Source organism: Chaetodon auriga, chromosome 18 (genome assembly GCF_051107435.1).
Source record: "Chaetodon auriga isolate fChaAug3 chromosome 18, fChaAug3.hap1, whole genome shotgun sequence".
Taxonomy (NCBI): domain Eukaryota; kingdom Metazoa; phylum Chordata; class Actinopteri; order Chaetodontiformes; family Chaetodontidae; genus Chaetodon; species Chaetodon auriga.
The window spans coordinates 3,405,889-3,433,117 of record NC_135091.1 but is presented as its reverse complement, the minus strand read 5'-3'; the positions used below and the strand labels follow the sequence as shown (position 1 = coordinate 3,433,117).

General features: G+C 40.9%; 1 protein-coding gene across 1 annotated transcript in view; it reads left to right on the top strand.

Annotated features, from left to right (window-relative positions):
* The first annotated feature begins 21,994 nt into the window (after positions 1–21,994).
* Positions 21,995–27,229, top strand: part of LOC143335895 (uncharacterized) — a 41,053-nt gene continuing 35,818 nt past the window's right edge. The window contains exons 1-2 of the mRNA XM_076755562.1: positions 21,995–22,278; positions 25,190–25,411. Of these exons, the coding sequence (XP_076611677.1) occupies positions 22,215–22,278; positions 25,190–25,411 (286 nt within the window). The 5' untranslated portion in view covers positions 21,995–22,214. The remainder of the gene's footprint in view (positions 22,279–25,189; positions 25,412–27,229) is intronic.

Here is a 27,229-nt window from a genome sequence, read left to right as displayed (position 1 = left end):
CAAAGGAATTCAGCAAAACCCTTAAAACAATACACGCACTGAAGCGACAAAGAGCTCCAGTGGCCGTAAGAAATATGACTCCTGTTCTTTGAGACGTTTCTATAGAGCGACAAACAAGATTTCCCTGTTAATAAATCATCTGTCATTCAGCTGAATAAGACCGTGTGTCACAGTTCCTGAAAGTCTGAAATTTCAGAGGCACATTTTAACCTATAAATGCCGGAGAAGTATAAAGTCTCTCAGACTAGAAATATTCCAGTACCGCAACATCTGAATTGTTCATAAGCTAATGTACTCAAAGAACTCAGTACCCTGTGAAATACACTGTGAGTACAGCTCTGTCAAATACTTTTCCAGATGATGACCTCTCATCTGCAAGCTCAGAATATATTACATGCACTATAAAGGTATACAGTGTGTGTACCATATAATAAGCTAACCCAGTTTGCAGGGCCATCAGTCATAAGTGGACAGAGGAGGGCTTCCAGCCACACAGAGGACCAAACCCAGAGACAGAGCTGCCAATGACAGTATGACCCAGTTCAAACTCCACTGACTTAAAAACAGCCTTTCAAAGACAGAAGCTGCTTCACAAGTTTCTTTTATCTCTTTTTATGGAAGCAGTGGCTGGAAGAAAACCAAGTGGCTCCCAAAGCAGAGTCTGGGGCCCCGCAGGGGTCCTTGATAGGGTTCTTCAGGGTCTGCTGCACAATGTGAAGAGGTTCCATGTCAGTATATTCTCATTTACCGGGGAATTATCTGCAGAATGATATCATGTTTTACAGTGTCTTTCCTCTCACTACTTCATTGGGCCTTTAGAGAGTCATGAAGTTCTGCTCTACATAATTCCAGACAATCCAAATCCTGCTCAAAAGGGTCCCTGCTGGAGTCTAATCTGATGTTGGCTCACTAGTGTTAAACTGGCCGTAAATACCTGTGAGGACAGAGATAGTAGAGTAATGATAAAAGGAACAATAACTACTTTCCAGCCACGAGCCAATCACTTTGTTCCACACAATTATTGGATAGATTACTATGAAATTCCGGACATACATCCATGGTGTTTGCAGGATGAATCCCACTGACCGCTTAATATTCTAATTTGTCCATTACTGTGGTTTATGACCAGCTACCTGATGACAGTCTCATCGGTTCAGTGCTAATTAGCAAACGTTAGCATGCTAGAGGGTGCACATGGTAAACCAGTGTGTGAAATCTAACGCCAGCGTCTTTATTCTCACTCTCTAAAATGTGGTGAAGGATGAGAAAACATTGTGGCTACAGACACTAAAAAAGCAAACGTTAACTGCAGAACTTCTGCGTGAGAAATGAGCTACACGGCCATCCTCCACCTCCACCTCCACCTCCACCTGCAACATCATCACTTTCTGCTTTGCCGCACAAAGGACAAACTACTTCCTGCATTCTTCTGGTTTGATCTCCTTCAACCTCTCTTGTCAGATTCTGGCTTCTCTTATTTCCTCAGTTTCACATGTCTTACCTGTTTTTATGCTGTTTGTAAAGGTACAAAAGGAAACGGTTCCATCCAGCCCTGAATCAAGGTGTGATTCCCTCAGTACTGACACAAACGTGTCCTTGAACATGGCAGCGATCTCCTGCCGGGTTCAGTGGATCAGCTCAGTGAGGAGCAGCAGCATCAGGAGGACGAGCATCTCTGGAGGGACGACACATACGGGACACTGCATTTCTTTTTCTCTTCAGGCTCAAACCTTGACTTAATCGCTCCACACAGAGGAGCATGAGGACTATTTCAGGCTGGAGGCAGCGCAAATAAGATGTCTTTAGAAAAGACCTGAGGGCGACCATCATTAGCCACACCTGCATATTAATCAGACCCACCGTCGAAGAAGTCATGACCATTCAATGATATGATGGCTTAAAAATCCACAGGCGTGTTGTCTTTTCATTCTCTCCACAGTCTAATGCATATTTACTCTCGAATCTGAATTTCATAGGAATAATTAGAAGAGGCAATTTACCCAGAGATAAATTAAGACAGAAATTCAATACCTGTGTGGCTCAGTGCATTTAATCCACATTTGACAGGTAAATGGAAGAACTGCTGTAAACCAGTGGAACCTGAAATACTGCAGTTCGGTGCTCCTCATTCATACTTCCACCATAATAAACAATCAGTAAGTAAAATGAGATTTCATCAATCATGACATTTGACATTTTTCATACGAACAGGAGAATAAATACAGCACAAATCTTTCAGCCTCAAGCTTTTGAATGTCAGTGAATGCAGCGTTTCTGTGTGGTTGACCCAGCTGCCTCAATCATGAAGTGATTCAATTAGATGTCACAAAAGATAATCCACCACTACATCAGACGAATCATCGTAATGTATAACCAGGGACATCCTGTTTATGGCTTCGCAGACCTAAAACAGCCCTTTGTTTCAACAACACCAGGGGCTGCATTGGTGGATGTGCTCCACAGATACGAGCAAGACCTGATGATCCATGAAGTCCAGAGTGAGCGACAGAGCCATGCACAGCGGCTGTTGCAGTGCAGCACCTGCAGGACAACTCTGTGCTTTGTCTTTACAGGAAGCAAACAGGAAATGCAGCAAAGGTCCCTATTCTGAGTCAAACCGGAGACAACGTGGCGTCCATGTTCACCATTTGGCCATCCAGACACCTTCTCTGCTGTAACACGTTAGGTCATGATTATATCTCACTTCACTCCGACTGTTAGTGTAGATGTGTCACTACACACGAGACTCATCACTTTGGATAGAGAGCGCTGCATTGCTCCACATCAGTCCAGTGTGAACGAGTGTGTGAAAGGGTGAACGCTGAAGCCCTTCGAGTGGTCGGCAGAATAAAAAAGCGTTATATCAAAGCAGACCATTTACGACTCGACTCATTTAGGCAAAACAAATGACCCCCCCCCCCCGCTTCCAAACAGAGATGGATTAACGAACATGGCGTCAAGGCTGAATATATTAAGCGAAACAAAATCGCACTTCAGTCTAATTATGAGGCCATCACTTCTCAGCTGAGGTGGAAAAAATTCTGCATTGCTAAAAAATAGAAAATAAGCACAGCATGAAACGTGACAGAAATATCCACTGAAACGTATGTTTCACTGGAGAGAGAGAGGACACTGTGACCTTCCTCACATTATTACATGAAATATGCATAAATACCAAGTATCCATCACGTTTATCATTGTCTGAGGTTTGAAAAGCACTCTTTAATCATCTCACTGTGTCCTCTTCCTCTGCTGTGGTTTAACAGCTCCCAACTGGAGAATTAGCACCAGCAGCTGTTTACCTCGATCCACCCAGCTCCTAATATTCATATAACAGCAGTGGATGAAAACAGATTCATTTGCATTTTCTGGAAAATTGGTTAAAATTTCAGTTATATTTGCCCGGAAGCTTGACTCGTGTTTGGCAGCCACCTTTTATCCAGACATCCGAAGGCAAACAGTTTTTGTGAAATTGAATCCAGTCAGCCTTTCTGTCCTATCCAGGTAATTTCAGCTAACAGCATTCACCTGGTGTCCCAGGTGTGAATCAGCTAGCAATTAGCTGGCTGGAGTGACACCCAGCAGGGTTCAGAGTCCAGCGCTGCAGATCACATTTAACATATTTAACTTTGCATTATGTAAGAGCTGACCGCTGCACCTGAGGTAAAATGACCATATTTATAATGCCGACCGTCTGCGAGCGAACTCCTCTGGAGCTGCGATGGCGTTCCTGCACAGCAGAGCCGCTCTGGCACATCAGGCTGCACTTGCAGTATCATGTCACATACTGCTCTTTGTGTCTTCCATCTAAATTATGCAGCATTATTCTTTTGCAAGTTTAAACAGCTCTTACGGCTGTTGGAGACACTCAGGGAAAATCCAATAAAGCCACAGCTGTCAAAGCAGGCGAGGTTCAGGCTCTGAGGCCTCCGGCCTGGTGGAGCAGCGTCGATAGCATCTGCACTTCAGCGGGGAACTTTTGATATGAATTCACTGGACCCGAGAGAGGCTTTATATTCACCTATATCCCCACATTACCTTCCCTGTCATGCCTAGGCTGGAACATAACTGTCACAGGCTAAACTGACAGAGGGTATTGAAGAGGAACTGACCTCCTGTGTGAAATGAAATGAAATCCCAATGAATAAATACATCAGATGACAACATCACGGCTCCACTGTCTGATTTCTGTGCAGGGACGAAAAATCCTTTGGCTGCAAAAGGAGATTTAATCTGTGGTCAGAAAAGGTTCGACATCCCATCAAGGTGGAAGCACCGCTAATGAGTGCATGCAGAGTAGAGGTACGTGTTTCTCTCTGAGGATGAATCCTGATTATATTAATGACTCCTCTGATCTTTCCTCTGATATCAATGTGTAACGAATAAGAATATTTTGATATACACAGTATAAATTATAACATACCGGGCAGGTTGCTCTTATCCATTGTCCTCAGAGGATGAACCTTTCTTATTCTGGATGCTCTGTGACCTTTCCTCTAGCGCCACCACCAGTAATATTAGGTCTGGTGTTCATGGTTCCCAGAGGATGAATTCTGCAAGGTGAGGCCAACTTTTTGAAAAAGAAAATCTGAATAGACTGCTTTTATCATCATTGTAACCTCCTCATGTGCTGAGCTTTGTGTACCAGATAACGCACTAATGTGGGATTTCAATGATATTAGCTATCACAAACACTCAAGGTCCCCAGAGGATGAATCATAATGGTTTCAGTGACTTGTGATGTTCGTTCTAGTGCCACCACCAGGTCAAAACCACCTGGAAAATGTAATTTGAAGATTTCCATAAAAGTGTAATGATGTTTATTCATGCTCCCCAGAGAATGAGCCAGAGTAGAACTGTGGGACTCTAAATAAAGGTTGGCATGAAATTTTACTGAGCCTAATTATTCTCCCCAGAAGTTTAACTATTCCAGTGCTGGACACTTCATGACCTTTCCTCTGGCGCCAAACTCAGGATGAATAATGGTGTGATTTTAATTAAAGGAACCGTTGACATTCATGGTCCCAGTGGATGAACTGTACTGATATTTATGATCTTGTTCACAACCAATATCATATGACACATGGAGTTGATTTAAATATTCACAGGAGGTAGTAAAGATATTTTTCACTGTGTGTTTGTGATATTATTCTGTTGAAGATAAATGCTTTAAATTACATTAAAGCTGCAGTGCAGACCACTCTTTTGTTAAAGCCTTGCAGTTCATTTATCAAGCACACGTTACCTTCATTAGAGTTGTTTTGCTGAATCTAATGCACCTGCTGTGTCCTGTACACACTTTATCTGTACTGTGTGTCATGGCTGTGTGTACAAAGCAATAAGGTTGGGGACCCAAAGGCACACTGAGGCAGAACAGGTCAAAAAGAAAGGCTTTACTGAATCAATGTTCAAATTAAGACACTGATAGTCTGGCATGAGGAGGCGGTCCAAACAATCAAGGAAACCCAGAGGGGCAGGGCAGGCAGGTCATAAACAGGAGGCAGGACAAAACACAGGAAGCTAATCATCAGGGACGGGATGGCTGGACCGCAGGTGCACAACATCACCAACTGGAAGAAGGAAAAGGCTGGTTTTATACACTGAAGGTCTGATGAGATGATGAGGGGCAGGTGTGTCGCAGGTGGGGATGATTTGGAGTCAGGTGACCAGGATTGGTGGGAGGGTCTGTTACAGAGTACTGGTCCAAAACCATTTCTCTCTTTTTACCTCATTTAAAATCTATTAAACTCTCTGTGGGGAACAAACTATGATCAATCTTCAGTGTGTGTGTTTTAACTGATGTGAGGCTCTAAGTTCAAATCAGTTCTTAACTTAATCCTTCAATCTTTTGTTTTTGTTTTGCTCTTTTGTCTTTTTGTCCTCGTTGAGCTGTAAGTGCATTGAGTGCAGTGTTTAAATCAGAGTCAGATTCCTTGCATGTCCACACATGCTTGGCCAATAAAGCCGATTCTGATTCTAAACTACAAGAGAAGACGTCAACAAACATCCTTTTTTAGGTTTGTGCAAAGTTTACTTGTGCTGTTGTTTATGAAACCTTCTTGTCTGGAACATGTGACACACGCAGTTCGTCCTGCAAAATAACTGCTGTGACGGACACAGATCTGACAAACCGCAGTGAGGAATGATCATAGTTGGTGTTTGTGCTTCCACACAGCAGTGGGGAAAAAGCTTCACTCAGCATAATTACAAGCTTCTACATCTCTTCTCTGAACTATGTCACACAGCAGAAAACAGCCCCGTCTCTTAGAAATGACACTTTTATGTGTTTTTGAAGGAGTAAAGGCATTTATTTATTCACTGCACAGAAGTCATATGGTGATGGCCGGGGTGGATGGTGGGTGTACAAAGCACAGGATCACTGAAGACCAGGTTTCACATCCTCATTCCTGTCTGTGGCTTGATTTAGAGGGAGAAAAGCATTTCAGTTAAGGTGAGTGAAAGTTTGTTACAGGAACGACCCAGAAACCAAGCAGGTAAATATAAAAGACTGTCTTTGTTTGATGTCATAAAACAGGCAGACAAACGAAGACAGGTGAAGGGCAGAAGATCCAGCTGGCAGGTAACAGACAAGCAAATAAAGTGGCTGCAACACTTAACAAGGAACACATAGCACAATGTGACAGAGAACAGGTGTAAATAATAATAATAATGGCAGCTCAAAGTGCTTTACAAAAAAGAAATCACATGCACCAAGTGAGTGCTTTCCATAGAAAGGACAGAATGGACATAAAAACAGGAATAAAGGACTAATGTAGAATAAGACGGACAATAAAACCCACTTGGTAAAAAATAAAGACAATGCATGAAACCACGGAATAAAATAATAAAATATAGGTAAAAATAAATACTAACACTATCAAACTGTGACTCGGAGGACTGCTCTCTGTTTCCAACCGACAGTTAACACCAAAAAACAACAAAAAAAGGCTCTTTCTGTAACTTTAACCACGTTTATTATCGTCATCCACTCATTTTTGTGCCTGAACCTGATCTTCACTGCAGCACTGACAGATCATAAAACACATTTTTTGATGCAATGCTTCCAGTTGGTCACATCAAAACGCACGTACAGCAAAGCGTACGCAGGAAATGAGCTGCATGCATCAGAATTACTCACTGCATTACACGAAAGGAGCAGAAAAGAAGATGACTGAACGCGGATCGGTCACACCTGACACATGAGGTCAGTATCAGCGCTGACAGCGACGTTACAGAAACACAGACAGAATGAAAGCATTGAAAATCCTCCAGAATAAAACCTCATCAGGTCATAGTCGTTTTAAATAATCTGTGTTGTTATTACAGCATAAATTAACAGGGACTGAGAATGTGAATGTCTGCTCAGATAAGCATGTCTCTGCTTAAAGGTCAGAGAAAGGAAGAATAGAAATGGGACAAGGTGGCAAGGACGACACCATTCTTCCCATCCTAAAGATAGAGGTTTGTTCCTGATCTGCCCCACTTGTTTTCTATCTATATCAGCGACCGACTGTGCAGGATCACGTCATATTAAGCGTAGAGGACTGGAAAATGTCTCTGCCCTCTCCTCGTGTGGAAAAGTGTCAGAATTGGACAAAGAAATCTGGAAAATTGACGTTTCTTGTTGCTGCGAGGAATGATTTTATGGCTGAATGAAAATCACTGAATGTAAGTCTTTGTAATGCTGCAAGCGTACTTTAGAAACTCAAGCAGCACTGCAGCTAATGTGGAGCTCCTCTGAAACGGTGTCAATGAACGTGACACTGAATATTAATGGAGATGAAACAACACGTTTGCCGAATTGTTGTGTGACTTCTTCTTCTTCACTTCTTGTAAATCCTGTGATCGTTCTTACTTTTTATAATTTCTTCTGAGAGATATTTCTTTCCACCTGAAACCCAAAGTTCTTTGTTAGTTTGATCTTAATCACCATAATCACCAAAGCCAATCTGTCAAAGCCTCATTTTAAGAATTATTTTTGGCTCAGTGCTTTGGCGTTTCTGCGCTGCACTTGGTGCTTGTTCTACTTCTGCAAGCCTTTTGTTGAAGTCCGTTCTCTATTGCAGATAATGTCTTATTAAATTTCCTTCTCGCAGCTTGACTTATAATTACTGTGGGCATACATTGACCTAAATTGTGGCCCCCTTCTGAGCAGGACAGAGACTAACCGGGATATTGATCTTCCCCTGCTCAGTAATTCTTTGGCCTTTGAATTATGACTGCCACAGAGGCTGATTAGTTGTATTGTGCGTGCAGAGGTAGACTCACCGAGCCGGACATGTTCTCAGAATCTGAGCGCATGCAGAGGTCCAGGAAGGAGGGAAAATATGTACAGTAAAGTAGAGAAAGCATAATTGTACTTTTCACGTCACTGCTTTTACATGACAGCTTTAGTTGCTAGTTACTTCACAAATCAAGATTTCAGCACACAAAAACATACGAAAAGCTTAAAAAATATGTCTTCTTATCGGCTATCCAGCTGGATTTACTGGTCGATCAATAATGTCGATTTTTACAGTACTTTTACTTAAATTAACAAGCTGCATATTGGAACATGGTAAATGTTATTACGTGGACGTAAGCATGTTAGCGTTGTCGTTCTGAACCTGCCTTTGAACTCACTGGAAAAACATTCACACTTTGGTGTTTGCTGCCTTGAATGTGTGTTTGTCCTTCTCTGCACTGGCCTCATTAAATTAGCCACACACTATCATCTGTTTTCTGTTCTATTACTGTCAAATATGCGATTTAACCTTTTTCCAATTAATAATAATGAGATAGTAACTGCAGAGAGGCGAAGGACTTGTGTTAAACTGAAATTGAGGACTGTGTGTTAATGATATTTCCATCCAAGTGAAGCATGATATCTAAAAACGAGCCTCCATTAATCTTTTTTACTTGTGCTGAGAAATTAAACGTTGCCCTGAGTTGTTTGTATTCTTCCCAGCTCCTCTTTTATTGCCCTTATTAAGGACATTTCCACAAAGACATGGACGGTGATAATCTGGCTTGTGAAAAGGCGGCAGCTGCCTGTGAAATCTCTTCAGTTTGGGCTTAAAAATGAAACCTCCAGCAACTCTGTGAACTCAGCTGAAATTATTAAGAAATAATGCAGGAGTGTGCCTTTATACTGCAGTATTCATTAGAGAGCAGGGCGTCTGCTCAGCCCTAAAAGGTTTAGGATCCAAAGGAAAGCCCTTTAAAAGCCTTCAAACTGAAAGGGCATGGCCTAAATTTTTATTAAAGAGAAATTAAAGATAGTATTTTTTATTTGCAAGATAATTATGGAAGAGAGTAGGTGTTCCACATTCAGACATCGACTCAAGAAAAGGTTTCGGCAAATAGAAATGTTGCCTTGAGTTGTGTTATATCCCTGCGTGTTTCCCACCCTGTAGATTCTTCTGTTTTCGTAGCTCATCTATAATTAAAATACTGTGATATGGTTAAATGCTTTAAAACTCCAACTCGTTTTGAAATATTTCTTGTACTGGCAGCCTTGGGTATTCTGGAAGTCTTCAGAAACAAAGTACGTGCTGCCAAATAGCTTGTCGGAGTTTTCACATTTTTTCATTTGTCTCCAGTCGAAAACAGCGGCTCTTATCTGTGAGCAGGACGTAGGATGCATGCGTGAAATGTGTGAATGCACGAGGCTCAAACTGAAGCAATGACTGACTGAGAATGAAGGCTGAAGCAGGGACTTAGAATTAGCAATGATAACAGAGAAGGAAAAGAGCGCCACCTACAGAGACGAACATTTTGGGAAATACACTCAGGTTATTTGCTTTCTTTACAAGAATGTCAGTGTGTTACGGGAACAGATGGAGGTTTTGGGAAGTCTGCTTATTCGCTCTCTGGTGGAGTGTTAGATGAGAAAATGACACCGCTAACGTGTGTGTACCATAAATATGAAACAACTGTGAGGAGCTGGTTGACTTAGCTTAGCATAAAGACAGGGAACGGGGGGAACAGTTAGCCTAGCTCTGTCCAATCACTGCCCACGCCTCTAAAGCTCACTAATTATCACGTCATACCTCATTTGTTTAATCTGTACTAAATCCAAAATGTAAAAAATAACAGTTAGGCTTTTAAGGTGCTAGACTTTGTTGTACTATTTCCAGTATTTTTGCTAAGCTAGGCTAAGCTAAGCTAACCTGCTGCTGCCTCTAGCCTTGTATCAAACACACAAGTATGTATTGTTTAAGCACAGAGCTGAAGTCAGGACGTAGTTAGCCTAGCCTAAAGTCAAGTTTCCAAACCACGTATACGAAAAAATGTTGCATCTGGCTGATAATGATTGAAATACACACTGTGCTCCAACATGTATGTATCATGTAACATGTATTTATATACCAATTCATATATGTACATGGTAGCTCTATGTTCATCTTTGCCTCTCGTTGTTCAGCCTTGTTGTCCTTGTTTGTAGCTATATGTTTATTTCTACGTTCCTTTAAGTTCTTCTGTGTGAGACACTGAAAACATCTTAAGATCTGAGTCAAATTCAGTGTGTGTGTGTTGAGTCAAATCAAAAATCGAAACGCCACACAATTGAACAGTCAACACCAAACATGTCATCAAACTTAAAATAGAGATCTCTTCCTTCAGTATAACCAGACTGAAGTCAACCTTCAGCTCCTGTCACAGACCTACAGAACCTTTGATTTCATGAAATCAAACAGAATGGAGGATTCCAAACCTCATTATAAATGCTCCAGCTTCCTCTCAGCGTGAGCCCTGTGCACAGAGATGAAGCTACATTGAAAAGGGAATTCGATCACCCCAGTCATGCCTGAGAAATAAAACAGCGTATTTGTCTGCTGTGTTTGTCTGTTTGTGTCTGTGGAGGCTTTCTGTCCTGACAATAAACATATACCTCACACTGCATCTCTTTACCTTGATGCAGCAGATTCAGTGGTGGTCATTTTTTCAGTTAATCGTGTAGTTTTTCCCTTGAGGATCGATGAGCTCATCATGTCCTCAACACACACTTCTGTTAGAATAGAATGAAACAACAAAATAGAACAACGCATGTGAAAGTTGCACTAAAGGAGGAAATAAAAAGGAAGGCTAGATTATTATTTACAATAATTATTTACAACAATTATATTTACACACACAGGTCCTGCAGGGATGGCAGATTGCAGCCAATCACCTCGTGAATGACACACTGCAGTCCTCGGCTGTGGCAGCAGTTTAGCAGATGATGATGGAGGAGGTGAGGAAGGACTCACAGTAGACTCACATAGTTTTTGCAGATGGGACTTCTTTCTCGGTCATGGAGCTGATGTTCACCTCCCACTTGAGGTCCCGGGTGGGGATGGTGTCCAGGATTTGGAAGGACTCCACAGCGTCACAGTGTCCCATCTGCTGGTGGACTCATCTTCACCAGACATGAATCCAGTGAGGGTAGTATCCTCTGCAAACTTCAGGCTCTGTATTGGTTCTGTAGGCAAACTGTTGGGGGTCCAGATATGCAACGAACCTGCAAGATTGCTGTTATGACACATCATGTGCAGTAGAGGCCTTTAAACTTATAAATGGGAACCTTATGGAGGACAGAGAAGAGGAAGGGGGAAGATTGTTGGCATGCTTGGTTGTGGGCATGTAAAGAACGAGATGTATGTTTGCATGCTTGTACTTTTTAGGAGTTTAATTTCTGAAATGCATGTATCATTAACAGTAAGGATGTACATAATGTGTTTGGTTACTTTAGTTTAAGCTGCTGTGCAAGCATGCTTTCATTTACTTCATTTCATCCTTATTTTACATCCATTTGTATCTGTTCATATGTCCATTCTGTCTTTTTTATGCAAGGCACCCACTTGGTGCATGTGATTTCTGTCTTGTGAAGCACTTTGAGCTGCAATTCCTGCATGAAATGTGCTATACAAATAAAGTTTATTATTATTATTACTGTGACATATCTGTCTTTCATGCAGTAATTCCTCTTTCTCAAGATGTTTTATTTTTCATATAAATAAATCTTCCTTCCTTACTTTTTTCTCAAGGGAGACAACGAAAGTAACCTTGACCTTAAACTGAAAAAATATTTTCCTGTGTTTTCTCTCTCATTGATGCTTCTTGTGTGTGTTTTCTTTATGTATTTTGAACATCTTACCATACCAAATTTTACAATGCCAGAAATGACTTATGGGAACATTGGTGGTGATTTTGTCAAAATGTGACCTTGTAAAGTTAGTTTGGAAAAACAGCTAACTGAAATATTACTCTTCCAAAAACAAAAGTTATCCTTCAGTGACACATTAAAATGCAAACACACCTGCAGCTGAATCTTTAAAAGCATTTACACCAACCAGCCGACAGGTGGCGACTTGTTAACTTACTGCACCTGTTACCTGCTTTGGGTGTGTGTTGGTTACCCTGTCATGGATGGAGATGGAGAGCTTATCATTCAGCTTCTGGAAGCTTCTCTTCTTCGCGGATTTAGCCGTTTGGCGAAGGTTTGGACGATTGATAACTTAATTTTTGCCATCATGCTCTTCTCTCAAAGCAAAGTGGTGAGTCAGTTTTCATTTTAAGTAACTTGCTTGTTTACCGTCGTGAATTTTCTGTGATTTATCGGTGTGGAGATGTGTAAAAACTGCGTGTGATGGTGGTTAGCTAGCGGTTAATTAACGCTAATGCTCGGACCGTTTATACCGTAGTTACCCTACAAGCTAACGTTACAACTAACGTTAGCTAATGTGCCTACAGGGCTTTATTGCTGTGGTAGAACGACTTTTCTCCCCTCAGTGTGACCAATATTCGTAATACAATATATACTTCAATATTCGTGTTGTTGAGAGACGAAGGGAGACAGAAAGTTTGGACTTGGAAGTGGTGTTTTCACCCGGGTTCGGTGATTCGCTAGCATAAATGTATTAGCTAGCTATCGTAAATATGTTAGCTTTGTTAGCGTCTGGGCTGGATTAGGCTAGTTAAACATGAAGGCATCAGGCGGTCGGATAAAGTTTATTTTATAACTAACGTGTCTTAAGAAGTCAGTGGTGAAAGTTATATTCACTCAAGAACTGTAACTGTTAGTACTATTTCCATTTTCATCGCTTTCAGAAGAAATATGCAATGTAAATAGGCTTTTTTGTAAGAAAATTGAATGTTTTCTGGTTGCATCACTCCTCCATGACAGTAAACTTAACATCTTTGGGTTGTGGACTAAACAAGACATTTGAGGACATTATCTTGAGGCTTTATTTATTTTTGAGTGACGAATAGAGAAATTCACAAGCTACCCAGCAGCATACTATATAAGGTAGATAAGATGAGCTCCGCCTGAAATGGACTGTTCTGCATATTGAGTACTGTTACTTTTTGTATTTTAAGTATAAAATGATGCCAATCCTTTTGTTCTAACTAATATTCTGAATGCAGTATTTTGACACTGATATTGTTACTCTTATTACTCTTACTGTAGTTTTACTAGTCAAGGTTTCAGTGGTGACACTAAGTGTTTCCTGATGCTTTTCAAAAGAGTCCAAAATCCAAAACATTCAATTAGAAATCATGTAAAACATAGAAAAGCTGACTTCCAGAGTGCTAGTAAGGTGATGACAGAGGGTTTTTACTGATCTCCACCACAGAAATTCTCCAGAGGAAACTGTGTAATGCTGTCGGACAGACTGCTTCATCATCTCCTCTTTGGTAGAAGGCACGAAGTCAGTAAGAGCACAGATATAATCTCATTACACAAGCAATCACTAGTGGTCTGTGTCCATTTATCATAATTAAGAAAAAACTGAAACGGCCCTAATATGGCCGTAATGAAAATCGTACTCATTAGCAGGTCTGTCGGGTCATTTGTTGCTTTAATCGTGGTCACTGATTCAGTGGCTGAGACAGAGATTTCCTTGTTAAACTGTTCTTCATTTTGGACAAAGTTTGCATATTGCAAGCTGATGGTGGAAGAAGGACTTGGACTCAAATCCTGTTTAAATCATATTATCCCAAAAGAAAAAGTGCCAGTGAGGTCTTACAGTACAAAAAAGTGCTGTATAATGGTATGTGTATAACACTCATTATAATATGATTCCAGTGAGAACTGGTGATTGCTCAGCCCTATGACACCAGTGTTTTCATCATGTTGAATGTAAAATGTAAATGTACAGTAACTGTATCCTTCAGTTAAACGTCATGGAGCAAAAAGTGCCATATTTTCCTCGGAAATGTTGTGGAGGAAAACTGGAAATACTCCTGTAAAGTAACTTCCCTCCCCTGTCTAGCAGTCTCCTGCCTCAGTGACAGTTGGGACAGTGTGACTGGTGTTAGGCTCAGTACACAAAGTGATTTTTGCAGTCACTGCTGTGTAAACAGGCCTTCGGCTCTGTGTTTACCCTCTCTGCTGAATTCATTTTCGTCTCACTGTTGATCTGTTAGGTTAATGCAGTCTGTGCTTCTGGCTCGCTTCAAGTGTGCAGATAAGGCCTGAGGGCAATTTATTGTCAATTTAATCATGTTAAACTGTAAATATGGAGTATATAAATTGCATATTATGTGCTAATGATGGAGTGCTCAGTCTCAATTACATCTTAATTGGGTTGATGTGACAGTCCTCTACAGTTTTCAACTATTATGTCTTCATGAGCAACTTAGTGCACCCACCAAATATTACTTACTGTATCTCTTATGTTGTGATCAAATGTGTCAAGATATGTGTCAGTATGTCAAGAATTCACATAAAAGCAGTTTAGATACATGCATGGTGGGTGTTTTACAGATTCTTCATTAAATTTAACATAACTCTGACTGAAACTAATAATTATTCTTATAATTGACTAATTATCTTTTTAGATTTTAAAATCGTTTAGTCTATGAAATGGCAAGAAGTGTCAAAATGCCCATTTCAATTTCTCAGAATCCAGGCTGGTGTCCTCAAGTGTCTTGTAAGCTGCAATGATTGATCTTTTAAATTAAGCGCCAGCTATTTTGACAATTGGTTGGTTCGAGTAATTTCTTAAGAAAAATAGTCAATTCTCTGATCCCAGCCTCTTAAATGTGAATATTTCCTGATTTCTTTACTGCTCCATGACAGGAAATATATATATGAATTTTATAATATAATCCCGTATCGGTCAAAGCTGTCCCAGTGCATGTTGAGAAAATATCTTCATCAGTGTTTACAGACAGGCTGCTTCAAATCACACTGTCTAATTCAATCAGACTTGTGTTTTACATCACAGCGTGGGGAGGACTGTAAACTGTACAATGTCAGATCAGTTAAGTAATAAACTGCCAGGATTATATACTGTATTTCTTCTCAAGGTGAAGTTTTGTTATTAATATGATTTATGTGACCAACAGTCCAAAGCACACAGTAATTCAGATCTGTTAAAGAGAAAAGAGGAAGCCTCATATTTGAGAAGCAGGAACCAGCACATATTTGGCATTTATGCTTGAAATCAATATAGCTTGATTGTCAGAATAGATGTAGATTCATTTGAACTAAAGTACCTAATTGTTGCAGCTCTAATTTTTCTATACATTCAGAGTGATTCAGACCATTATGTTTCCCATGTAACAGCCCTGGCTTTTTAATCCTGTTATCCTGCTGATGTTTCAGTGTTTTCATTGTGTTTTCACTTAGCTGTTTTGGCATTTATGACACAAACCTGCATCATGGGAGGATGCCCATCGAAGCCAAGGAAACGTAAACGTCTCCTGTAACAGCGGAGCTGATTGAAGTCCTCTGTTTCTGTACAAACCCTGAGGCATTGGTGCTGCAGAGCTTGGCAAACATGGTTTTGACTTATATAAAGTCTTTTCAACATTGTCTCGAGAGGAATGAACGGCTTTCTGATTCTCCTCACCCAAGGTCATGGAGCCTGCAAAGGAAAAAGGATTTGTCAAACAACTTCATCTTCACTACGTCCTCTGAATGTGAAGGAAGCTGTCTCTTGGTTTTGTTGGTGGAGAGTTAAACAGCAGATAATAGAGAATATACTGACTCACACGGTGTGGGGACAGCAGGGCTCAGCATACCTGTATGATGCCATGTGATGCAACAGAAGCATAAACTATGTACAAACCGTTCAATCCTTATATTTGTCTGTAGCATTTTATTGTGTTGTTAAATTCTGCAGGCTGGTAGTTTGGATCTTTAGAACTGGAGTCTTTTATTTTCACTAAGAAATAAAAGTTATAAAGCTAGACAGCACTCAGAGAGCGTTTATGTCCACCAAGGCTACACAATCCTCTATATTTATTATTTCAATAATAAGAGATGTTTGACATTTATTTATCATTTTTTCATCTGTATTTGTAAGTGCTGTGTCTTTTTTTCATCTATCTGTCTATCTGTAGAGGTAGATAGATATAATAATATGCTTTATGTAGATATACATATCTGTATCTTATCTATCCATAGATATAGATCTTATCTATCCACAGATATAGTTATATCTATAGTTAAATTTTCAGTTTTCAGTTAAATTTTCACCACAGATGACAGTGTCTAAAAATATGACTCTCGGCTAAAAACTCATCTTTTTGCTGTGACTTTCAGTTAGTGCCCATCCTTTGATACCTCAGGTACCTGTTGTACAGTCTCAGCCTCAATGAATCTGTTAACTTTAATACTTATGGTCCATGTTTATCCTGCCAACGAGAAACTCTAAACTTCAGATAACTGCTGTATTCCCCTCACTTCTGTGACCTCATTTCATTTCTCTTTGCCACAAGCAGCCAAACTCTGAGTGTCTCTCTCTAGTTTTTCTTCTCCTTTCTTTTCGCTCGGACTCTTCTGCTGGACCATCATGCATCCTGAGACCCCTTTCTCTCCCTCCCTCGCCCCCTCCCTCTCCCTGGCTGTCGATGCCTCATCCAGACATTTGGATCTGGATCATCGTCCCCCGGGAGATTCTCCTGTCCTCCCAGTTTGCATGCTGTCATGTCTCTCTCCCCCTCTGAGTCTTTGTCTGTCTCTTCCTCTCTCTCCTCTGTGTTTGTGAGGTCTGTCCTCCTTCCAGACCTCCACAGTGCAGAGGAGCTTGTCTGGCTCAGCTTTTACCAATCAGGCAACAACCGAAGCTGTTCATGGTCCTCCTGGATGCACACTCTTCACTTTACTGCTTTACAATCTAAACATATCTGTATTTTTGTGGGACAGTGGGTGTCGTAAGATAGCCTGGAGAGACAAATGTGGATTTGTGATACTTTCATAAGATGTCCTGCTAATAGATAAGCAAATAGAACATAGTAAAAAATTAAAAATCAAGGTCCCAAAACTACTCTGTGTTCACCTGTAGGAAAACATGTCGACATATCACTGCCAAGGTTGGGATAGGTTTCCCACTGTGGTCTGCTGTAGTAAATACTGTAGCGTACACACGTAAAATATTGTGATATGATTAGCTTCCAATTACCATATTTTAAATTTCAGTGACATTTTATCAGTCAGTCGTTCATTGCATGCTGAGTATCTCCCACTGAGAGTCAGAGTCCTCTGAAAGCTAAAAATGTGTTTTGTTTTGTTTTTTTTTTAAAAAAAAGCATTTTTGTTCAATCTGACATTAACCTGATTTGCTATTACAAAAATATCTCAGACTGAATTAATGTTTGGTGAACAACATGTATATCAGTCAATATTAATGTATCACATCATATAAATTAAAGCACTCTTTCTACTGATCTTAAAATCCTCTAGTAGATTCAGAATCTGAAAAATGACCTAGAATTGCAACTAGTCGATCTATTTCAATAAATTAATTAAATGAATTGATCCTTATAAATCTTGCAATGTTGAGCATTGACAGCCATTTGCCTTATATCTGAAATCTATATCTGCCTTCAAAAAACATGCTACTGCATGAACACGCTACCACTTCAAATGATGAACTTGTCCTTGTTGGCACAGAGTTAACAGCACATAACACATTTTAATCTGTACAGTATACGACACCCTCGACCTTAGAGTCTCAATTAAGATCTGGAAAAACTCCCCAAAAACACTTAAACTGGGCAAAAACACCGTGATGGACAGCCAGAATTTGATGTTGTATATACAGAGTAAATCAATCATGACAGAATTATACATTGTAAACATATATATACAATTAGAATATAGATCCAGAAGGACATTGAACAATTTCCAGGTATCACCAAACACACCTGAGTCAATGACCTCCTGTCCACCATGGAGACCTAGAAGAGGACACACAAACACTTAAGAGGCAAAACTCAAGCATTCACAGAGAGAGAGAGAGAGAGAGAGAGAGAGAGAGAGAGAGAGAGAGAGAGAGAGGCACGAAGAGAGGATGAAGATCCAGATCCAAACATCTGGAGTGAGGCATCGTTCCCAGGTCGGCTGATGGTCCAGCACAGAGAAGCCCGAGTACAGACTTTTAAGAAGGATAGCTCCATCTGAGACTGTCTCATCCACTTTGTGACCAGACGGGATTTTAAGTAGCCAAAGTGTCACCCCACCACTGATGTCCTGTTACTTTGTTTATCCACTTTGGTTGTTGTTGTGACTGTTGAGCTGACCCTTTCTGTGCCAGCGTTTCCTCTGGACGAGCCTCTTTCATCTTTCTGTTCAGCTTTTCATACCAAAGCAGTAGCATATTTAGCTAACTCAGTCAGCCTTGTTGAATTGATTTTGGGAAGCAAGCTCCAAAAGCACTGCCATATTATTGGTTGGAAATATCTTTATTTTTGTGGTGTTATTGGCTGTTTGTACAAGCTTGTATAAGCTAGATACGCTTATCAGCGTTACTGTATGTTGAGGTGTTTCTCTGTGGCGATCTGCAGTTGGTATCATTTCCACGTGGATACGTTGTGTGTGAGATCATGCAGAGTCTGCTGCAACAGTAATGAACTGAACACACATTGAATTTTCTTTCTTAAGAACGTAAATTGGCTGATTAATCTGTAAATACACACAATTTACTGGAGTTGATCCGCAGCAGGTACAGATCAGAAACAGGAATTTGTCTCGTAACCTGTGTTGTTGCCGGAGGAGACGGCTGCGGGGGAGTCTGGAGGATTATTTTTAGCGGTGAAAGGTTAAACAGAGAGGCTTGACAGACTAAATTAACAGGATTATCTGTCATTCTTGTCTGGATTTCAACATAGTAGGATTCTCCCAGAGAAAAGCCCTCATAGTCATTTCACCTGTACACAGGGTTACCATGCTCTGTAGACAATTGGCCACAAATTGCTTATTTTAAACTGGTGAAATTCACAATAAACTCAGTGGGATCTGGAAAACAAAAAAAAAGGACATATTTGATTCCACCAGAAGCCCTTGAGTCACATATTGAGACTAAATTCTGTCTCTTCCCAGCAGGGACACAGGGGACATTTATTTGAATTCTAAATTATTTCACCCATTTTATTAAATTGCCTGCAACCTCAGAGAGATTCCTGCATATCGATTCCTTTTCATTTCCGTTCTGTCACATGCCTTTGTGTCTGCGGTGTTGAATATCAGCTGTGAATTTTTAAGCATTTAATCAAATGTCAGAGTCTTGTAGTTTGAGCCCAGATAGTGGATTTTATAAATACTCTGTTAGTATAATATTATGATAAGTGAAGCTGAATTTTAGTGTGTGAGGTGAAAGTTTTATTAGCAGCTCCCTCAGAGGTTTTCTGCTTTATTAGATCAAACAGCTGAGGGGGGCGAGAGGAGAGTTGTGCACCATAATGTACCACAACACTCACTGTAAATGAACTCCCACAAAGAACTAATGCTTGTTCCACAAATAACCACAAAATGCAACTACTACCAACAGAGCTGCTACTAGTGCCTGTTCATACTGCTACTGTTACTACTATTACTGTTACTACTACTAATCCTATTGTTACTACTACAGCCAGTATAACCACTTGCGCTGTTGTGCCCACTTCAAATACTATTACGACAACTACTACTACCCCTGCTTCTGCTGCTACTACAACCAATACATCCACTTGTGCTGCTGTGCCAAATACTATTACTACCACCCACAGTAAGTTGTGCTAATTCTATTCATACAACTTTTACAACTACTACTGCTCCTAATACTAATCCTACTACAACTACTACCACCACCACTGTCATTACTGCTAGTGCTGCTCCTAGCACCAGTACAGCCATTACAGGTGCTACCACTGGTGCTACACCTTGTTCAAATACTACTGCTACTTCTGCTCCTGCTTACAGTAGTGATTCCACCACCCATGGCCAGTTCTGCTTATGAATGGAGCCTCTACCACTGTTGCTGCCACTACTACTACTACTACTACTACTATTATTACTACCACTACTACTAGTACTACCACCACCACCACCACCACCACTACTACTACTACTACTATTAGAGCTGCTGCTCCTGCTGTTCCACAGAGGCAGGGCTAAAACAAACAGAACAGAGCTGGACAGCCAGCCAGCCACCGGATTAGAGATTAAAAGCAATTTCTAATCTTCTTTGCTAGGCTCTTCAGATATGGCCAAACTTGGTGATGTCTGAGCTTCAGCTGACCTACAATAACGTAATACCTTCAACTTTCCCCCACTTGTTCACTTCAAAAAGGTCACTTGTTGGTTTTCATCTTCAACCCCCGCCCAAACCCCCCAAGAAAACACCAACTATAAAGTGGCCATTTTCTTTCTGGAAAACAACAGGGATGCACCCAGTGATCTGTCCCTCTGTGAAGAGAGTAAATCCAGCCTTATTTCTACTGCAAATCCACGAGACACAACACACAGTGCGCCACTTGCCTCTTAACCCCCAAACTCACCGGCCTTCCTCCACATTTCGTCCTCCTCCTCTGGGAATGAGTGTGAAAAATGTTCAGCACAGTTTTTGTTTGTTCGGTTCACCTTTTTGAAGAGTTACATGGTTTAATGTACGTACAGTTTGATGATTTCCGCAGTGGTCAGCTAATCAATGAGGTGATCGACAGGTAGCTATTTTGATAATTTAATCCTTGTTTGAGTTATTGCACAAATACGAAATGCAGTGTCATTTACTGACATGTTATGGACTAAACAGGGCCTCACAGGTCCACTAAATTATCCAAAAATATCTTAACAAATTTAAGTGTATATCATGTAATAATATATATAAGTATATAGTTCCTGTACATAGCATCAGTACTTTTGTGTTTTACACATAAGAGCCAGATTTATCTTAAAAAGCGTCCCTCTTAACAAACATTTGTCTGAGGCTTCAACTGGGACTTAAAGCCTAAAATGGCAGAAGCTTTTGGACTTCTGGGATTTGAAACAAAGCATGAAACTACAGTCAGCAGAGGATTTAAGTATTCATTTATTTCTCAGAGCCAGACTGCAATGTTACAGTTCTCACAGTTTATGTAACGATCGCCTCTGCAACAAAACAAAACAGCATTATGGACGTAATCTTTATATATTTAAAGTCTTTTTAATACATTGAAGATCAACACAATGAAAAAAATGAGTTATAAAAGCAGCAAGTCCAGTGAAATAAAACTGTCAGGAAGGATAAAAATAAGTGAAACCAAGAATTTAATGGCCTGGTCACCTGTAGGCTGAACGCACGTGTTTCTCCCTCCAGGGTGATGTGCTTGTAAGGACCACTGAGACCAGTAATGGCTGTCAGACTGGTGGTGAAGTGAAGATGTTACTTCAGTGGGTAAGTACAAGCTGTCAGTTTACAGGAGCCGTCAGCGCTGTCAAATAATGTGAGTTTTATTGGTTTCAATGGTGTGTTGGGTCATATCCTCTCCACGCTGCTTGCCAAGCCTGCTCAGACTAAAAACACCAGGGAAACACCAGTGTAAAGCGGGTGGTGGGCTGGGAGGGGGTGTGCTGAGCAAACTGGTCACCGCGGTTGACAGATGCCCCCAGAAAGCCACTAACAGGATGACGCCAGCGCTGTGAGGGCTGCGGGGTAAAGACGGATTATGTCTGAGCAGTAGATAAACAGATTATTCCCAAAACGGTGCCTACTTTTTTAACCTCGTCACTCTTGCCACACTTACAGCCCCCACTGTCCCACAATTCCCCTGGGCAGGAGGAACGCCTTCCTCCATCAGATGCGCATCCTGTGATTCATTAGGAGTGTTTCAGCGGCAGATCAGGGCCTTAAACGATCTGCCATCTCAATGCAAAGTGAAACCCAGGCAACCTGCAAACTGACGGCACCCATGAGCTCCACCTGAGCTAGAGGACGCCGCTCCCACCTTCCCTCGCCCCGCTGGATTTATTGTGACATTCAGATTTTGGGAACTCTTCTTCCACAATGCTGTGGGAATTTGGACTTGCGCTGGTGTTTGTCCTCGCTCCACAGGCTGCTGGAATTAAAGGTAAGCCTCGTTTTGTTTGCAAAGCCACAATCCTTTGAGCCTTGAGACCTCAGGTCCTTTACAACTTAAAATCTCATGATTCAAACTTTTATTCTTTGCAGAAAGAATTAGGTTGGCACTCCTCAATAGATAAGAGCAGTTAGATGTAAGTATCTGAAGAGTAAGACTATCTGTACACGTACTAAAGCAAAGCCTATTACGATTGCATAAGTACTTGGCTGTGAAATCACTAAGGTGTTGGACACTGTCACTGTTTCACCCGAGGATACAAAAAGGCTGTTTAAATGCATATAAAACAGCAAGAAGTTGAGTAAATCCTCCGTCTTGACCTTCTTCAGAATCACAGCCGATGTGAATTCAGAATTGACGACGGGCCCCGAATATCTACAAACATGTCCACGATGCAAATAAAAATGGAAAAGGGATAATAGCACAGTTTAGATTTATTGCCAGCTTGGTGACAGCTTGACAATTTAAATTCCAGTACTCCCCACATTTGTTTGTTAGGAAAAGCTGTAAACATGACAAAAGATACAGAGTTATCAGTTCCTTGTATTACAAAGCCTGAGTCGTCTCGGCTGAATATTACAAATATATCAATATATGCCTGTGAAGTCCGATCTCTAACACCTGAGCCTCACCTTCACAACAACACAACAGCGTGGAGATATACAGGCTGCCTGGTGAATTACAACACCCACTTTAGGTAACGGCGTCCTAAATATATCTGCTAGATTGTGTGATCAAAAACACGTACGTACGGTACACTGGGTAGATGCTTGTACTCCAAGCACCCTTCAAGTACATTGAGTGCTTATATTTTTAGTGCTAGTGAGCATAAGGAGAGAGAGTGAACCCCAGACCCTGGCAGGCAGATATAATACTAAACCCATGGCCACAAATAACACCAAACAAAGACAGACAGGAAGAGACATAAAGTTCTACAAACAGCTCTGTACAGGAGAAGATAAGCCAGTGTATTAAATAAATGATGTAAATTGTTGTTACACTATATTCCATTTAGACTGCGCCAAATCTGTTACCCGTATTCTCAGTTTTGCCAGTATTCACTAATGAGCTGCTGTTTTAAATGTATATTTTACTTATTTTGTGCATCTAAAGGTTATTGTGTTTCATTCTGCAGCAAGAAACTGCGCTGTACAGTAAACACGGTCCTCTAGCAGAGAGAATAGCTCCGAAAACACTCAAAATAGGTTTCCAATAACAGAAAAGGCAGAGAGAAAACTCAAATAAGCTGCTGGTTATGAGACAGAGTCCCTGGAAGAGAATTAGGAGAAAAACATGGAGTCTCAAGTGCCACGTACGAGTCATTTAAGACTCGGTCGCATTCACCAGATTTCTCGTATGTAGAATTTCTGACTTTTCAAGGCGTGCCAAGTCCTGTACCCATTTTCTGCCACAGCTTGAATCAGAAATTGAAATATGTCTCTGAAATCTACTAAAAAAAATCAACATGCAACCTCAAATGATCAAAATGTAAAATGAATATTTTGTTGTATTCATGGTATTTGCTCGTCAGTCTACTAAAAGGATGTTATGATTAGATGATTCACGATGAGATTTTAGGATTCTCTCGTGTACCTGCGTGTCTGAATGGCCGTCTCTTAATGGAAGTCGTGGTCTGCTTTGCTTTTGAACCATGTTTTTTTTTAGCATCTGAAGGAACTCGATATCAAACCATTCCCTCTTTATTAGTGTCACAGAACAGAGATGCTCTGATAACACTCATAATTGTCATATTGATTAATCTTCAGATTATTTTCTCATTCAGTTGATTAATCGGTTTGTCCATGAATTTCAGGAAATGGTGAAAGCTGGCTGCTATGATTTCCCAAAGCCCAGAGATGATGTATTCAGATTGCTTGTTTTTATTTGTCCAAAACTGAAAAACATCCAGCTTACAGTCCTGTGTGATGAAGAAAAGCAACAAATCATCACATCTGAGAAGCTTTAACCAGCAAATGGTTAATCAGTTATCAGGATAGTCGTTTGAGTAATCCATTAATCAAGTTATCTTTGCAGCTCTCGATGACGCGTTCACATTTCCTCACTTTGACTGATTTCTTTTCGTCTGCTGCCAGCAGAACTTGATCCTCCTCAGTGGGAATTTCTTCTTTTGACTCTTTGGAAACATTTTTGTGAATGAAACTCGCCACGGGAGCGGAGCAGGCCGCCTTATATGGCAACTTGGAGGCGCTGATTGTGTTAATGATACAAGCAGTCTTTTTGGCATTTTGGCAAGGACTCAAACGTTTTATTGATTATTCAATTTGTTGTTGATTCATTTTGTCTGTTGATCGATAATTTCACATCTTTTTCACGAGGCCTGTTTTGGCCAGAATGAGTTGTTGTCAGTTTAAGTCACTTGACGTGGCTGCTGGTTACCATCACTGCAGAGGTGATGCCAAACCGTCATCATAGATCTGATTAAACATGATATGTGTGTTATGAGTTTTTATTGAGTGAAATATTTGACAACTGTTTATGAAATGGAACATTTACCACATGCAGCAGGAGAAACTGCTGCAGTGGACACATTACACAGGGCTGGAGCAGCTGGCTGATCTATTTCGCTTATTGAAAATGTATTTTTTACTTCTCTTTTATTTACTTACGCTTTTAAAACCGATTTAAGGACAAATTATATGACCAAAACACCTCTGCTGTTTGCTTTAAGCTGCTTGTAGTGCCAGATGGGTGGGGTTTACAGTAGATAGCGTTATTTCTGTTGTCAGTGACAGTAAAGGACACTAAATCCAATTTTAACTGTCTTCAGATGTTGCCTAAATCTTAGCTGTTTGTCCTTTTGTAGTAAACACAAGCCATCTGTTGCCTTAGCCAGATGCCAAGGATTTGGATCTGGGTTTGACCCTGTCTGTTTCCTGTTCAGAGAGCGGCGTCACGCTGGACTCGGGGGTGAAAATGGAGGCCGTTGGCTCTGGACGTTTGGTGGAGCTGCTGAAGACGTCCACACAGACTGAAGGTTCAGGGTTTGAACTGGACGTACGTCGATCAAAGAGGTCGGTGTTTCTACACTCCGGTGTGAGAATCTGCCCCCAAGAGACCATCGAGGAAGTGATCGCCAGCCACCAGGCTTATTACCAGCTCAGAGGTACTTTATTCCAAAAACATCACATCGACTTACATTCACACAGCTACAGAGACATTCATGCCTCTTGCTGCCTTTACTGCTTTATATTTCTTGGTTGTTTCCAGCTTGTCATGGTGTTTTTCTGGTCATAAACTTGTTCTCCTTGGATTGACACCTCAGAATTTAAACAGGAATACGCAGCATTTATTATTATAGTCCAATTTTCCAAAGCAAACATTAGGTTTTGATTGATTGACGTCCTGCATTACACTGGGCAGGTTTCCATTCCTTTCACTCTGGTGGGATTGAATCCAGCTTGAGGCTATTGTTGCTAATACAGCTGCGAACAGGGACCTTCCTGTAAACTTCTTGTGCTGGAGCACCCAAGGACATCCTGACATCCTGTCGGCAGCAAAAAGCGCTGCGGTGATAAGTTGTGTTTGTAGAAATTCAAACCCTGAAGAGAGAAACAATCAAACCGTTGAGTCAATGAAAAGGAAAATGTCAAGTTTTGTTTTTTCTGGCATTACAAAGGTGTGACAGCCGACTCAAATGTCATACCTTGGTTGAATGAAAAAGCAGTGACAGTTTCAAAAAACCTTCATGGCTCACAGCTTTATTTACCAGGTGAAGATGAGACGTGCTGCTCACTGGAAGGTTGGAAATCCGTGTGGGCCTTAAAATTGCACAAACTGTAGAAAACAGATGAATTAACTAAATCAATTAATCCAGCCGGGGACAGTTGTTGATCTCTGTCTCTGTCTCTGGCCACAAAATCCTTCCCTAGTCCACATCTTTAATGAATTATCTGATTTATCACTGCAGCTTGAGGCAAACTTACAGGAAAGAGTTTTCTGTGCACTCGTATGCAACATGGATTTAAACAAAACATGAGGATCGTTCAAACTCAGCATCTGCTGGTCACCTCATTAAGATCGCTAAGAAGTAGAGATCAACTTAAAACGGTGTTTTACAAACTGTTGTCATTGACGAACGTGGCTCCATAGTGGCCGACGCTCCGTCAGACACGTGGGGATGTACGTGACTGTTGTGCATGGAGCCTTCCTCATGGAGTCAAGGTAATATCATTCCTGAGATCATTTCTATTTAAAGTGCCCCTCCACTCAGAAATATATATATTTATTTTGTTTTTTGTTCTTGTTCTTAAAGTTGAGTTTTTGACCTTCACTGTGCAGAATGATGTGTGATTCATGTACTGATAGTGGAAAGTTGCTCAACTTGTTCAACTTACACTGGTGTGATGGGGAAACTTCAAACCTACAGTGCACAAACACTGAGAATGGACTTTTGAGTAAAATAGGAGACATCTCCTGTGAAGTAGTTGAAATAATTTACATAATGAATAGATTCAGGATATTCTAATGAGGGAGAAGGAGTACACGTAATTTAAAGGATTTTTAACAAGATGATAGAACTGTTTTTGTTGTGGAGAAACAGTAGGGAAAGAAAGCGATTGGGAGGGGGGGGGTGATGTGAGACGAAGGTGCTGGACCAGGTCTGACCTCAGGACGTCTCAGGCACTTGATCTCCAGCTCCTCAGGGGCCCAGAGACCCCTCAGGAGTGACGAAGTGACTCCTTCACCTCCTCCACACAGGTTGTCAGTTACAAGTTTGTTCCTGTCAGTTCTTTGACAGAGAAAAATGACTGAAGCTTTACGGTTTCTACAGGCTGCAGTTTGTTTTTCACCTCTCACTCACCACACAAACAAATCCACAGGGCGAACCTTTTGTTTTCCAGTGAGATGGTTTCAGGTCCTGTGACACTGAACACTGTGAATACACAAAAGTTATGAGGTGCCGAGCTGCTTGACATTGCAT